The 16,933-nt window shown below is 42.0% G+C and overlaps 1 protein-coding gene across 1 annotated transcript in view; it reads right to left on the reverse strand.

Annotated features, from left to right (window-relative positions):
* LOC124551246 overlaps positions 1–16,933 on the reverse strand; it is a 35,190-nt gene continuing 18,257 nt past the window's right edge. The window contains exons 3-6 of the mRNA XM_047126240.1: positions 14,615–14,840; positions 10,615–10,700; positions 5,931–6,087; positions 1–523 (exon numbers count right to left, since the gene is read on the reverse strand). Coding sequence (XP_046982196.1) covers positions 417–523; positions 5,931–6,087; positions 10,615–10,700; positions 14,615–14,840 — 576 coding nt within the window. The 3' untranslated portion in view covers positions 1–416. The remainder of the gene's footprint in view (positions 524–5,930; positions 6,088–10,614; positions 10,701–14,614; positions 14,841–16,933) is intronic.

Raw genomic sequence — 16,933 nt, forward strand, 5'->3', positions numbered from 1 at the left:
TCATTCACTTACACAAATGGAAATACACGTAATGTAAATAAATACGTATATTTTGTTCGAGCAAATTGTGTAGCAGATACTGTGCTTTGTTAGATGCAGCAATTGAGGGTGACATATACAAAATTCTCTTGAGAATAGTGTGAAACGAATTCTTGTGCACATGAATGGTCTCTGAAATTATTTATGACATTCTCTGTTTGTGAAAAGTGAAACAGCAAGTGGAATCATTAGTATATCGCTCCTAAAATGTAGACACTGTTCCTGATAGATGTTGTACATGGTTTGTATATGCACTGCCAAACCAAAAGTGACAGCTGATTACTTTGATTCGTTCGACATTCATAGCTATATGCGCTAGAAGAAATCTGAATCTGCAGGTAATGGTGACGCAGACACTCAACTGAATCGACCTCTCTTCACATTTCTGCACCCTCGCTCTCCTCTATCAGCCTGACAGGACGTGGGTTATCACGGAGATCCCGGTAGTAGCTGTACACGACCACCAGGGCGTACACGCTGAGCACTGGAAAAGAAAAGTGGGAGATACACACAGGATGTGCGCAGATGTCAAGCTGATCAAATACAATGAGTTATCACTTAGAAGTAAATTGTATGGGCTAGATATGAAGAACAGAACAGCAAATGTTTCATTCATTCATACAATGAGTGTGTTTCACAATCCCATCAAGAAGCATTACCTTCAGGAGTAGATAAACAAGGGGCAAACAAACGGAAGAAATTTAATCTGTATGCTGTTGTAAAACGAAAATTGTGCTTTATTACTTAATTTTATTTGTTACATGTGTATATTATATACAAGGTGGTTCATTTATAGTGACCGTGCCAAATAGCTCACGAAATAAGCGTCAAACGAAAAAACTACAAACAACGAAACTTGTCTAGCTTGAAAGCGCAAACTAGATGGCGATAAGGTTGGCCCGCTAGATGGTGCTGCCATACGTCAAACGGATATCAACTGCGAATTTTTTAAAATAGGAATCCCCATTTTTATTACGTAATCGTGTAGTACGTAAAAAAAAATGGAAAAGTCGTGTGACGAGGGCCTCCCGTCGGGTAGACCGTACGCCTGGTGCAGGTCTTTCGATTTGACGCCACTTCGGCGACTTGCGTGTCGATGGGGATAAAATGATGATGATTGGGACAACACAACACCCAGTCCCTGAGCGGAGAAAATCTCCGACCCAGCCGGGAATCGAACCCGGGCCTTTTGGATTAGCATTCCGTCACGCTGACCACTCAGCTACCGGGGGCGGACTAGTACGTAAAGAAACATGAATGTTTTAGTTGTACTACTTTTTTCGCTTTGTGATAGATGGCGCTGTAATAGTTGCAAACGTATAAGTGCGTGGTATCACGTAACATTCCGCCAGTGCGGACGGTATTTGCTTCGTGATACATTACGCGTGTTAAAATGGACCATTTACCAATTGCGGAAAAGGTCGATATCATGTGGATGTATGCCTATTGTGATCAAAATGCCCAACGGGCGTGTGCTATGTATGCTGCTCGGTATCCTGGACGACAACATCAAAGTGTCCGGACCGTTCGCCGGAGAGTTACGTTATTTAAGGAAACAGGAAGTGTTCAGCCACATGATGCCCAAGTAGGTGTTTTACCTGCTGTCGCGGCTAATCCGCACATCAGTAACAGACAAACTGCGCGAGTATGGGGCATCACAAAAACGTCGGTTTTGAGAATGCTACATCAACATCGATTGCACCCGTACCGTGTTTCTATGCACCAGGAATTGCATGGCGACGATTTTGAACGTCGTGCGCAGTTCCGCCACTGGGTACAAGAGAAATTACGGGACGATGACAGATCTTTTGCACGTGTTCTATTTAGCGACGAAGCGTCATTCACCAACAACGGTAACGTAAACCGGCATAATACGCACTATTGGGCAACGAAACATCCACGATGGCTGCAGCAAGTGGAACATCAGCAACCTTGGCGGGTTAATGTATGGTGCGACATTATGGGAGGAAGGATAATTGGCCCCCATTTTATCGATGGCAATCTAAATGGTGCATTGTATGCTGATTTCCTACGTAATGTTCTACCAATGTTACTACAAGATGTTTCACTGCATGACAGAATGGCGATGTTCTACCAACATAATGGATATCCGGCACATAGCTAGCGTGCTGTTGAAGCGGTATTGAATAGCATATTTCATGAAAGGTGGATTGGTCGTCGAAGCACCTTACCATGGCCCGCACCTTCACCGGATCTGACGTCCCGTGATTTCTTTCTGTGGGGAAAGTTGAAGGATATTTGCTATCGTGATCCACCGACAACGCCTGACAACATGCGTCAGCGCATGTCAATGCATGTGTGAACATTACGGAAGGCGAACCACTCGCTGTTGAGAGGAATGTCGTTACACGTACTGCCAAATGCAATGACGTTGACGGACATCATTTTAAGCATTTATTGCATTAATGTGGTATTTACAGGTAATCACGCTGTAACAGCACGCGTTCTCAGAAATGATAAGTTCACAAAGGTACATGTATGACATTGGAACAACCGAAATAAAATGTTCAAACGTTCTGTATTTTAATTTAAAAAACTTACCTGTTATCAAGTGTTCGTCTAAAATTGTGAGCCACATGTTTGTGACTATTACAGTGCCATCTATCACAAAAAGCCAAAAAAGTGGTCCAAGTAAAACATTCATATTTCCTTACGTACTACACGAATATATAATAAAAAATGGGGGTTCCTATTTTTTAAAAAACGTAATTGATATCTGTTTGACCTATGGCAGCGCCATCTAGCGGGCCAATCATAGCGCCATCTGGTTTCCCCCTTCAAGCTAGGCAAGTTTCGTTCTTTGTAGTTTTATCGTTTGACGCTTATTTCGTGAGATATTTGGCTCGGTCACGATCAATGGACCACCCTGTATATTTAATCAATTAAAATAAACTGAAAGATGGTGCTTTTGAATAGGATACTGCTTTCCAAGTTGTACTTAATAAGTACCATTTAGCTGCTATTGACAGGTGGGCCAGCGCTATAATACACATAGTCCAGTTACTATGCGCAGTATGTATGGAAGTTTCCCTACGGAACTCTTTGTTAAACTCTGTTTTTGCAGGTGTTTGCAAATCGAGAATTAAAAATTATTTTCAATTGTAGAAGCTATGACCAACAAGACATGATTATAATTTATTTTTAAATTGTTTCGAAATTTTGTACTACATCTACGGCCAGATTCATTTCTATGCCTGTTCACTTTCTAACTTGCGGGGAATCACTAACCAAATATACAGAGTCTTGTACCTCCTCTGTTATTTCATTTTTATTGAAATTTTTGGTATTAAAGGATCTTTCTCATTTAGAGCCAATGGATTTCTTTCAGTTTCTGGGATATTCATACCGCATTTTTTGAACACTTTTGAAAGTATGTATATGGATCTTCGTAAATCACCTTCGCTTATAGCCATTACACTGAGGTGGAAAAAGGTATGAGATACCTCCTAATATCGTATCGGACTTTCTTTTGCGCTGCCTGGAACAGCATCTTGCCGTGGCATGGACACCCGTTGTATGTCCCCTGCGGAAACATTGATCCATGCTGCCTCCATAGCAGTCCACAAATGCGAAGGTGTTGCCTGTCCTGGATTTTGTGCACGAACTCAACTACCCATCATGTCCCATAAACGTTCGATGGGAGCTGGGTGGCCAAACCATTCATTCGAATTGCCCTAAATGTACCTCAAAACCAATCGCGAACAATTGTGACCAGGTGGCATGGCGCATTGTCATGGGAACATGAAGTCGTTTAATGGTTGCAAATGGTTTCCAAGTAGCCGAACATAAACATTTCCAGTCAGTAATCGGTTCAGTGTGGCCAGAGGACCCAGTCCATACCAAGCAAACACAGCCAACACAATTACAGAGGCACCACCAGCTTGCACAGTGCCTTGTTGATAGCTTGGGTCCTAGGCTTCGCCACACTCGACCTCTACCATCAGCTATTACCAACTGAAATCGGGCTCAGCTAACCAGGCCACGGTTTTCCAGTCGTCTAGGGTCCAATCGATATGGTCACGAGCCCCGAAGAGGAACTGCAGGCGATAATGGTAGCCGGCCGCTGTGGCCCAGAAGGTCTAGAAGTTTCAGTCCGGAACCCCACTGCTGCTACGTTCGCAGGTAGCCTCGGACATGGATGTGTGTTATGTCCTTAGTTTAGTTAGGTTTAAGTATTTCTAAGTCTAGGGGAGTGATGACCTCAGATGTTAAGTCCCATAGCGCTTAGAGCCATTTGAACTTAATACTGTTGGCAAAGGCAATTGCGTTGGTCGGCAGCTACCATAGTCCACTAATGCCAGATTTCTCAGTACAGTGCTAATGGATATGTTTAGTCGGGTGACTGAAATGAGCAGTGACTGGTGCAGAGCCAACCTTTTATCAACAAACAAATTGAAAACTGAAGAAATTTACTTCATCCTGAAACCAGTTGAACAGAATACAAAAAATGTCAAGTTACTAGGTTTACATATAGAGCAAAATCTTACATGGAACAGACATACAAATTATCTACGTGGCAAACTTGCTCGAACTCTCTTTCTATTACACAAGCTGAGACACGTTATCAGTAAAAATCTGCTAATCTCCACATACATTGCTTTTTTCCGTTCACAACTGCAATATGGGGTACTTCTTTGGGGTAACTCAGTGGGTTCAAGTACCATCTTCAAGTGGCAGAAGAAAGCAGTCAGGTGCATTTTAGGACTAGCACCAAGACAAAGTTGCAAAAATCATTTTAAAGAAATAAAGATAATGACAGTACCTAGTATATATATTTATAATTGTTTAATATATGCTAAAGAGAATGTAAAGAACTTTAAGATCTAAAGTGCATGTTCATAACACTCGAAATAATAGTAACATAGACCTACCATACACAAGGCTGACATTAACACAAAAGAGCCATAAACACCTTAGCTTGAAATTTTATAACAAACTCCCAAAAGTTGTGAGCGAACTACCGATGAATAACTTTAAACAGACAATAGAAGTGTGGCTCAAATGTACGCCATATTACTCACTTGATGAGTTTCTAAACAGTGACACAAAAGAGATATGCTGCATGAAACAAAAAACTTCCATATGAATTATACCTATATGTTTGTGACAGTAATGTACCAGCAAAGACTTTTTATATGGATACATAAGATGTACCATAAATATATCTTGATACTATTGTATATTTAACTGTTATGATGTATTATTATTATTATTATTATTGTTGTTATTATTATTGTGAATGAATAGATGTTGTATTATCAATATTACTTTAGCATGCGTATCTGCTTGCCCTGCACAGGTACAATTATGTAGAATAATAATTATTGTAATTTATAAAAAAAATGCATTGAACACACTGACGATGCCAATTGTATGGAAAACTTACTGAAAGGCAAATAAAGATTCTATTCTATTCTATTCTATATAAAATCTGAAACTTTTCAAAGGATCTACGTATCACTGTGTCATAAATGAAGTAATGGTGTTTGATTGTACACAGAGCTAACACACTGTGCCAGAGTACTTGCAATAAAGGAAAGGGCAGAAGTGTGCGAAATTTATGAAAAATTAATAGAGACAGAGAGTCATGAAGAAATACTAATGTGAGGAATAGGATTAAAAAAAGACCACTACCAGAGGATAAACCGAATGCAAGCTTTCTGTGAAGTACCTGTTTAATAATACTGAATGACAGATCAATGTGCAACAAAAGACTCTTGAAACTATTGTAACTAGCAAATGGTTTCATGAGCATTATGATAACAGCCTATCGGCGTGTTTCTAGTACTATGTGTGACAACGAAAACTGTATAACTGTAGTGAGAGTAGAGCGGCTTTTGCATCGGAATGCATAATGATTGTGTACTTACGAAAGTAGAGGACGACCCAAACAACTGTAATAATGCCGGCGATAGTTGATTCGATAACAGCAAAAGCTTTAATACATGAGACAATGCCCATTACAGTCACTGCTATGAGTAGCAGGGTTTCTACAACCACCCATGGAAGAAGTATGCCAGCCTTTTCCTGAAATGCAACAGAGAAAGCTGACATTACTGGTACACATTTGCTTCTTTACTTTCACACGGTATGTTGGGAGCATTATGTATTCGCCCTACTGAAAACAAACACCAGTAATGTTCACTGGTATATAAGAAGCATTTCAACAAAACTAACAAATTGTAATTCTTACCAAAATTAGGTAACGGTAGAGTGAGCAGTAAAAACAATAATATAGAGAAATATGGCCTTTGTTTTTCATTTTCTGGCGCTAGGAACTTGCTTATCCTATGTAAGAAATAGTAGTAAATAGTAATAGCGATGCTGTAACTGTTTGTTGGTAATATTTACTGACAAAATGCAACCTAACGCTAGATTGCGTACTTACGGCTATCCTGTGGGCCGTTTTTTAGTACGACTTAAAAAGAGAGAGAGATTATTAATTGATCACCGATGCTTGGGTACTCGATTTTCAGGAGACGTACGGATTGATTATGCGAAAGGGTTTTCTTAATTGATCTTTTGACCGGATTGCCTTCACGCAATCAGAATCTTCGATGAAAATACCTAAGGGACCATTTGAATATAAAAATGGAAATGAAAGCAAATTAGTGGAATTTCGTAAGAGAAGGATTAACAGATCGGAAGTTGAACACATTAGTTGTACTCCCAAATACAATCGAGACACCGCGATAAAGAGCTAACCTGTAACAAAGCTCATATAAAATTTGAACACCTTTTTTGGTTAGTGAGAGAAAAGAATAAGAAGAAAATTACTGCATAGTAAAATATTAATATATTTTGAGAAAGTGGCTTTAAAGGTCTACACATTGACAAATACACAATAAATGCATGATTTACATCTGATATTTCTTTTGGACATGGCGCAGTCCAATAATCTCTGCTTTGTCAGTGCGTTCCTTCTTAAAATTAAATGTCCTTGCGTGTGCGTAAGTACATTGTACCCTCACCCGAGTTACCGAAATATTTGTTCGTCGTTTCACATAGTTTTACACAAAATAAAAATACAACTTGTAGCAATGCTATGTAGTACGTCTTAACATGTCAGCGACCAGAAGTACATGGGATAAAGAAGTCTCTAGAATATTTCTTAACAAAAGATAGATTGTTCTTTCTTCTGTTTCGCAGCTTCTTGCTATCAAGTGCTGCGGCAATGATTTTAAATATCTGCGCCCAGCGGGTCATAGTGTTTATTTAGAGTATTTAAATCTGGACGCGCATCTTGATATGGGTGCACATTTAAAAAAAAATATTTCGTCTCTTTACTCTATTGCTGTGGTGCTTAGCATCTTTACGAACTACAGCTCGTTGGCTGTCCTTTTCTTTTATGACAAATATCTCATATGCAAAGTATCTGAAATCCAATAATATTACAGTTTCAAAGTGTAGTATAACCTTGCATGTATTTGAGTGAACTCTTCGTTGCAGGATATGATCCCTGCGTAAGACAAACGCGGGATATGTGTAGGGCTGTATAAACAGTACTCGCGTTCGAACGGGCTACGAGATTTCCCGACCCGCCTCAGTGTTCGATACGGCATTGAGCTTGCCCGAACAATTATGTGTTGACCCACGTGGCGCGAGAGAAACACAAGGAACTTCGAAATTTGATGGAACACTGGAGGAAACAGCGTTAAATCTTACCACTGCACAAACTCCTATCGTGTTTGAACAAATTTGCAATGAGTTCCGATGTAGCACTGATACGTAGGGAAATATAAATATTTAAGTTAAGATAACAGAAAAAGAATAATTTGTTGTCTTTAAAAAAAAGAAAGGAAACTTGACTGAACCATTTTTTTGTTTATGAGAAACGGTTATGATTTACGAACTATGTTGCAAGTGAGCAATTCAGTATCTGTTCGTATGGTAGAATAACAAATAAAAACGTTACCAGACTTTAATCAGTTCGATAACAAGACGGCAACATTCAGATGAAACAGTCAAGACCAGTTATTAAGAATTAAATGGTGAGCAACGAAACAGATCGTAATAAAGTGAGGAAATTTTATCGCGAGAATGACTTAACAGCGGCAATACCCACCTTGGAACTAGTACCATCAGACGTCGCTAGATCGCGTGACTAACTAAAAACTTGAGAGTTGGAGATAATCATGATTTAGATCTCTTATTTACTTATTAGTTCCCTTTGTTGCACATGTCCTGCAACCTAGAAGACATTTCAGACCGTGTTCCACAATTATTTTTAATATTAAAATCAATAGGGCATCGGAAACGCTAACACGTGCCTTTCCGATGTAGAAACAAAAGTCACTAGATGGCAGGCCGATCAAAAATTCGAACAGAACCCGCGAGTTCCTGAACTGTGACGTAAACTGTGCGAGCAGTTCGAGTCGTGTTCGAATACAGTCTGCGTAAATTATTTAGCCGACTTTATCAAACGCAGCGTGAAGAGTTTTTAGTGACTGCGGGAGCGCGCTAGACGCTCTGTGGGTGTAATGCTTCTCCTTGGAGAGCAAATATCGTAAGAAGGTAATACAACGACAGTATTTCCACCACCGTTTGGAAACTCTGTTGGTAGGGACGCATGTAGGCATACGAATGCATATGGGGATTGTGGTGTCACCGCCAGACACCACACTTGCTAGGTGGTAGCCTTTAAATCGGCCGCGGTCCATTAGTATACGCCGGACCCACGTGTCGCCACTGTCAGTGATAGCAGACCGAGCGCCACCACACGGCAGGTCTAGAGAGACGTACTGGCACTCGCCCCAGTTGTACAGCCGACTTTGCAACGAAAGGTTCTCTGACAAATACGCTCTCATTTGCCGAGACGATAGTTAGCATAGCCTTCAGCTACATTTACTACGACCTAGCAAGGCGCCATAGCTTTGATAATTAATATTGTGAAGCATGTATCATCAAGAGCGATGTTCTACAAATGTGGATTGAAGTTAAGTATTACAGCAACTGCGTCCATTTTCTAAGTTCTCATTTCCTTTTAACTATTCCAGACCTCACGCCAATCTGCGTGAGCTTAACGCGTGCCTTTCGGCTTCCTCTCGTTGTGACTTGGCTGTCGTGCTAAGTCACAACAGGGATTTGTATCAATTTCCTTAAATACTTACACTATTGTTAGCCATCTTCACAATTTGTAATAATTTAAAGTCATTCCTACGATACAAATGGCGTCCCATCAATGTTAATTCGATTTCTTGGGAATGATATACTTTCAAGAGATTACAATTTCTGAATTCAGAGGTATGTTACATTGTTATTTATCCAAAAGTGTCTGATCTGAGTTTCTACGTATTGAGTACTGCCATAGGATTTTCGGACATTGATTTCTGTATGTTTTCCAACGAATCTGCTATCACCGTCATTTCATCGGGAGAATTATTAACCCACTGTGATTTCTGTGAAAATGTACCAATCTGGCAAGGACATCCATGAGTCAATTGAGTATTATAATCGCACCAGTACAGGCTTCGAGGATTCTATGTGTGAAAGTAAACCAAAATTAAGTTTTCGGGGTACGGAGTTTTGGAGGAGGAGGAGATTAACGTGTAACGTCCCGTCGACAACAAGGGCACTAGAGACGGATCACAAGCTCGTGAGAGGGAAGGATGGACAAGGAAAACGGCCGAGCGCATTCGAAGGAACCATCTTGGTATTTGCCTTAAACGATACAGGGAAATCACGGAAAACCTAAATCAGAATGACCGGACCCTGGTTTGAACCGTCGTCCCCCTGAACGCAAGTCTGGTATGCTAACCACTGCGCTATCCCGCTCGGTAACCGAATGTTAATTAGCAGTATTGTGAAAAAGGAAGTTGCTACTCACCGTATAGCGGAAACGCTGAGTCGCAGATAGGCACAACAAAATTACTCTCACAAATTTAGCTTTCGGCCAGTAAGGCCTTCGTCAAAACTAGACGACAAACTCACACATACTCACGTCACACACTCATGACTGTAGTCTCCGGGAACTACAGTCATGAGTATGTGAGTTGCGTTGGCGTAAGTGCGTATATGTGTGTTTGTCGTCTAATTTTGACGAAGGCCTTACTGACCGAAAGCTATATTTGTCAGAGTCTTTTTGTTGTGCCTATCTGCGACTCAGCGTTTCCGCTATACCGTGAGTAGCAACTGCCCTTTTCACGATATTGTTACATTCCATCTTGGATTTTCCATCGAATGTTATTTAGAAGAGTTACAGCCGCTCAACTACATCTTCGGATACAGACCAGCGACGCCTAGCAGTTCCTTGGAATTTTGGAGCTCTTCAAAAAATATTATGAACTCACAACAACACTGAACAATTAGCTGGGCACAAGCCAAATAAAACGGTGTCGAACCACTCATACACAATTGATAATACAAACAATTAAATAAAAAGATAACTTTCTGAATATTAAATAAGACCTTCAATTGCCTGACAGAATTATAATATTTATTAGTTTTTCAACCATTTAATACTTCAAAACAGCAAGAATGGAACAGAAAGTGTCAAAAAGAAGTGGTGTTCAGTTTCTGGTAAGCATAGTGTATTTCTGTAGTAAGACAATTTACCTGAATTGCTCCGCAGATGAGAAGTAGGCCACAGAGAAACTGGATAATAGAGAAGAAGACGCCTAAAATCAACTCCGCCTTAGTAACTGAAGCAGAAATGGAAATAAACATCAGTTTTATTTCTCATAACTAAAATGTTAACACAAAAGGAAATGAATAAACCACAATGAAAATAAATATATTCAGCGTACACTCATTCTACTAAAACAGTGAAGATTCTCGGTGTATAGTGTATACTAACCAGCCGGGCTGGTAATTCAGTTGAATACATTACGTAAGCTGGCTTAAACACCTGGGCTCATTACGGTTTTTGCATGTAATTTACTAGTGCTTGCTGCGTTAGTTCCATAATTATAAATTATTTCTCCATTGTGACAGTTATTATTTATAATTAACCTGTAGAATTGTTCTTATGTATGGCAGGAGAAAGGAAATGGGTGGATAGGCAGGAAGCGTGGAGAGGAAAGCTAACAAGGATTATTTTGGAAAGTTTCCGAACATAGGATAAGGGTAAATTTGAGAAAGCAGGTAAAGGTCACGGAGAAAAAAAAAAAACTTTAGCTTTGCTGTTGAAATCATAATTCTGTCAAAGACTTGGAGGATTAATTGAGTGGAATAGCTAGTGTCTTGAAACAGATTACAATATAGACATCAACAGAAATAAAACAGGGTAGGGGAATGTAGTAATCGAATAAAATGAGTTGAGTCTCATAGGTTAGATTGGGAAATGAAATGCAGAACGTTTTTCTGACAGCACAAATACTGGTGATGGCAGAAACGAAGAGGACGTAAAATGGAGAAGCGACAATCAGAAAATGTGTTCTCGAAAAATGGATTTGTAAGGAGCTTTGAAAAAATTTCTAGTCGAAAGTCGCGCAGTCCAGAATCAGTATGGCAATCACGCAAAATCGTGGTGAGCGGTGATGCGATCAATCGTTCCACTAATGCACCACGTTGAAGATACCCGTTTGGTAAAACTCAGTGTCCTTCTGCGGCAAGAAGTTTTTGACTGTCTGCTGCACATCCCAGTCGGACAGGAATCTCCGACTCTTCACGGCTTTTCATAAGCGGCTGAGAGCGTAATAATCACATGTGGTGAGATCAAGGCTACAGGGCGGGTGTTCGAGCATCCCCCGCTTGTCTGTCATGGATATGGCTCGCCAATCAGGTCGACAGGTGTCTGGTGTAGAACAGCGACCAGCACGCAACATGGCACACCATTCCGCAATGGCGGTTTCAGACTGACCTACTGCTCCATACACATTCTTCATTCTTCGTTGAATGTCTACCGGTGTTCGTCCTTTGACAGCCAAGAAAAGATAATGGTACGTTGGTCCTTTTTGGACGCATTTGGTAATAATGCCACCATAGTTCACGTTTCCGCATTTACTGCAGGCACTTCCGAAAGATACGAATGCCACACTGGTCCCTTGCCTGCATGTCGGTGCTTATATATCCGCATCGGAGTCGTAAAGGAAACTTCAGTTGTGCCTTATATACGAAGATCGTTCAATAAGTAACGCAACACATTTTTACCCTGAAAGCACATCGGTTTTATTCACGATTCCAATTCGCCAAATTATTCCCCATTTCTTTGGCTACAATACGCTATTTTTCAACATAGTCTTCAATGTCATGCCCTTACGTCTCGTCTTAGTGGGAGGGGGGGGGGGGGGTATGCCCGCATGGTACACCTCTACTGGTCGACGTCGGCGACAACGTCTTGCTGCATCAGTACACTCCCCATAATCCACTAACTGCTTCCCGCGGAATGCATCCTCGATTCGGCCAAAAACATGGAGATCGGAAGGTGCGCCGGCCGTTGTGGCCGAGAGGTTCTAGGTGCTTCAGTCCGGACCCACGCGGCTGCTACGGTCGCAGGTTTGAATCCTGCCTCGGGCATGGATTTGTGTGATGTCCTTAGGTTCGTTAGGTTTAAGTAGTTCTAAGTCAAGGGGACTGATGACCTCAGATGTTAAGTCCCATAGTGCTTAGAGCCATTTGAACCAATTTTTTCGGGAGGTGCGAGATCGGGGCTGTAGAGTGGATGAGGAAGAACAGTCGAATGAAGTTTTGGGCGCGCAGACTTGTGTGGGGCTGTGCGTTATCTTGGGGGGAGGATCTACATTTTTGTGGCGACGAACGCCCTGTAGTGGTTTCTGCGATTTCCTGAGGATAGCACACAGTACATTTCAGAGATGATGTTGTACCGCGAGGGAAGGCATCAAACAGAATAACCCCTTCAGAGGGCCAGAAGACCGACGCAATTACTTTACCAGCTGAGAGTACGGCTTTGAACATTTTCTTTGGAGGAAAGGTGGTGTGGCACCATTCCATGGACTGCAGTTTCGTTTCCGGTTTGATGAACCCATGTTTTATCGCCTGTGACGATATTCGAGAAAAAATTGTCACGATCGGCGTGGTAAAGCGCGAGCACTTACATACAGATGGTCCTCCGTTGCTCATTATGATCTTCTTTGAATACTCCAACTGGTGGACGAGTGTCTCGGCACTACCAACAGAGACGTCCTGTTGTGCAGCGAGGTTTTTGATTGTGACCCGTCTGTCATCACGAGTGAGAGTGTCCGCACGTTGCGACATTCCAGGAGTCACAGCTGTGTACAGCTGGGCGGAAAGCGGGAGACCGGACAGATTTGCACGACCTCATTGCGACGATGACAGCCCCTCTCCCAACGACTCACCGTGCTTTTGTTCATTGTCATGTCTCCGCTGACATTCTGCAAGCGCTGAATAACTGCGAAGCTCTGGTTTTCTGCCGAATGACGCCTAATGACAGCTCTCTGTTTGGAAAGCACTTCCGTTACAGACGCCTCTTCGAATACTGTGTATAGCACTGCCACCTATCGAAATTTCGTGAAACTGCAGGGGCTGAGGCAGGAATATTCCACGATGTCCCACAACAAATTCTGCATGTTTTCAACCGAAACTGGCTGAGAAAAAAAAAGTGTTACCTTACTTATTCAACGCTCCTCGTAGTAACATCGAATAAAAAAATGTGTTAGGAAGACTCTCTTGGAAGTACTTGTCTGGACTCTATGAAACTGAGATGTGATGATGCAGGTTAGATGAGCAGAAGTAAAGAAGTATTGAGTGTAATCAGAGTGAAAGCGAGGTTTGTGGCGCCACATGACTAGCAGAATACACAGGTTGATAAGACACATCCTGAGTCGTCAGGAGGTAGTTAATGTGGAAATGGAGGCAAGTGGTGGGGTAAAAACAGAAGAGGGAGACCAAGGCTTGACTATAGAAAGTAAGTTCAGATTCATGTAGTTGGAGTAGCTACAGGGGAACAGCCATGCACGAGATAGAATGGCATGGAGAACTGCATCACACCAATCCTTGGGCTATAGAACATGTTTTATCTTAGATAAAGCAATATAATTAATTGTCGTGTAATTCATTTTTTATGTTTCTTTACTAAATTAGGGGATAGACTGCACTCCCTTCTCACCATATTCCTTCGTTCATGTCTTTCAACTCTAATTGATGTCTGGCTTCTGTGCGAGTTGTTGTCCCTGTATTTCATCACAGATAACTTCAGAAGTCCAAAGAATGGCTTCACATTATGTAGACAAATTAATTACACCAATGTACTTACGTATACGGATGAAATGTAGCACACTTAATGTCATAATGGTTTTTTATTGTTACTCTGGGAAAAATTTAATCTCATTCATTTAATTGGACTGTATGGAATACAGCATTCCATTAAAATGTGGAATGGAACAGGGTCTGTAGCCATGCCTTTCGTGCATAAATATATTATAAATCGTTTTTATCAGTTTTGATGCGGAAAATCCTATCGTGCAGTTCATCAGACCTGGGATTAGGTGCGATGCACTAATGAAAAAAGTAATGTGAGAAGTGTACGAAACTGAAATTGTGTTCACGGAATATACACTGCTACTTGTGTTCATGCATGAAGCAAGAATGTCCACAGACATTAAATTGCGCAAAATGGAAATCCCGGGTTGCTCACCTCGAGTCTGGGATAGTGCTTTATCCATTGTGCTGCTCAATCTGCCGTCCTCGCCCTCCAGAGCCAAATGATTGTTGAGAGTATCACCTGTATTTATGAGTGGCTTCTCGAAGTCTTCGTGTACGTGCCTATTAAATTTGTCGATGGCTGCACTTAGATCATCATCGATGTAGTGATAGGTGTTCAGACTGTTCGCTGACGTTCCTATGTCCACAAGGCTCGAAACCTGCAATGAAACACGCGATAGATTTGCGATCAATTGGTTGCAGGTTATGGTTGATAGACTGTAATGATACACTACTGTTTGGAAGAAGTGGAACGCCAAGATCGAGAGTTGTGGTCACAATGAAATTTATTCTACGTATTAAGGACGGGTCACTACAGAAATGATTATGGACCGCAGACCAGTACATGCACTGTGACTGTGGAAATTCAGTACGGAGAGCTGCAATCACAGCCACTAGACGTCGTGGCGTGGAATCAAAGGATACCTGAGTGAGTTGCTGGGAAATACTCTGCCACGTGGTGTGTAAGCATGTCCAAAAGCATCAACTGAGCTGCAGGAAGACCTGAACGAACAGCTACTGACCGACCACATCCCAGACATGCTCGATGGTCGGTATGTCAGGCGAATGGGCAGGCCAGGGAAGCTGTGGTCATCCATCGAAGAAGGTTTGCACATTGATCGGCACATGTGGCCTGGTGTTGTCCTGCTGAAGTATGGCCTTTGGAACGATCTGCAGGAAGGGCATCACCTCGGCCTGTACAACTCACTCATGTGGCGGTATCTGTTCAGATTGCCCCCAATGGCTCCCCAAACCACCACACTTGGTGTTTGCCCACTATGGCGCTCAACAATACAGTCTGTCCAATTGGGTTCACCCTGGCGGCGCCAAATGCTTAAGCGGCCATCACTGTAGGATGAGCTGGAGCGGGGACTCGTCTGGAAAAATTACCTTGTTTCCACTCAGCAGGCCAGTGTAGGCGTTCGCGTGGCCAGTGCAGTCTGCGGCGATGATGGGTTCTGGTCAGTGGATGGCGATGCAGCGGTATCCGTGCCACTAAGTCCAGCCTGCAGCAGATGGCTTTGAACCATCTACGCAGACATGTCCACACCCTTTGTAGAGCTCCATCGTCGCGCCAACACCGTGGATGAAGCTGTTCTGACTGTTACAACCAACCAAGCTGTTGTCACTTTGTGTACTTCAGTAACCTGTCGGCATTGTGTATGGTCCGCTTCTCTCCAGTGGTTCCACATACGCCTCACTGTTCTACATCTACATATACAGTGTGGTCTATTGATCGTGACCGGGCCAAATATCTCACGAAATAAGCGTCAAACGAAAAAACTACCAAAAACGAAACTTGTCTAGCTTGAAGGGGGAAACCAGAGGGCGCTATGGTTGGCCCGCTAGATGGCGCTACCATAGGTCAAACGGATATCAACTGCGTTTTTTTAAATAGGAACCCCCACTTTTTATTACATATTCGTATAGTACGTAAATAAGTATGAATATTTTAGTTGGGCCACTTTCTCGCTTTGTGATAGATGGCTCTGTAATAGTCACCAAAAAAACGGCTTACAATTTTAGACGAACAGTTGGTAACCGTTATTGCAGGTCGTTGTTGACGTTTCAAATGTGGCTGAACACTTCCTGTTTCCTTAAATAACGTAACTATCCGGCGAACGGTCCGGACACTTGGATGATGTAGTCCAGGATACCGAGCAGCATACATATACACGCCCGTTAGGCATTTTGAGCACAATGGCCATACATGAACACGATATCGACCTTTTCTGCAATTGATAAACGGTCCATTTTAACACGAGTAATGTATCACGTAGAAAATACCGTCTTCACTGGCGGAATGTTACTTGATACCACGTACTTACACGTTTGTGACTATTACAGCGCCATCTATCACAAAACGAAAAAAGTGGTCCAACTAAAACATTCATATTTCTTTACGTATTACACGAATATGTAATAAAAATGGTGGTTCCTATTTAAAAATAAACGCAGTTGATATCCGTTTGACCTATGGCAGCGACATCTAGCGGGCCAACCACAGCATCATCTGGTTTCCCCCTTCAAGCTAGACGAGTTTCGTTCTTTGTAGTTTTTTCGTTTGATGCTTATTTCGTGAGATATTTGGCCCCGTCACGATCAATGGACCACCCTGTATACTCCGCTAGCCACGAAGCGATGTGTGGAAGAGGAACCAGCGTGCATTGTAGGAGCCGCATTGTCACAGAGCGACAAACCCGCCTCCCGCAGACCAATCAGTCTGCCTCATTCGAATGCACTCACATGTCGA

This window comes from Schistocerca americana, chromosome 9 (assembly GCF_021461395.2).
Source record: "Schistocerca americana isolate TAMUIC-IGC-003095 chromosome 9, iqSchAmer2.1, whole genome shotgun sequence".
In the NCBI taxonomy this organism is placed as follows: Eukaryota; Metazoa; Arthropoda; class Insecta; order Orthoptera; family Acrididae; genus Schistocerca; species Schistocerca americana.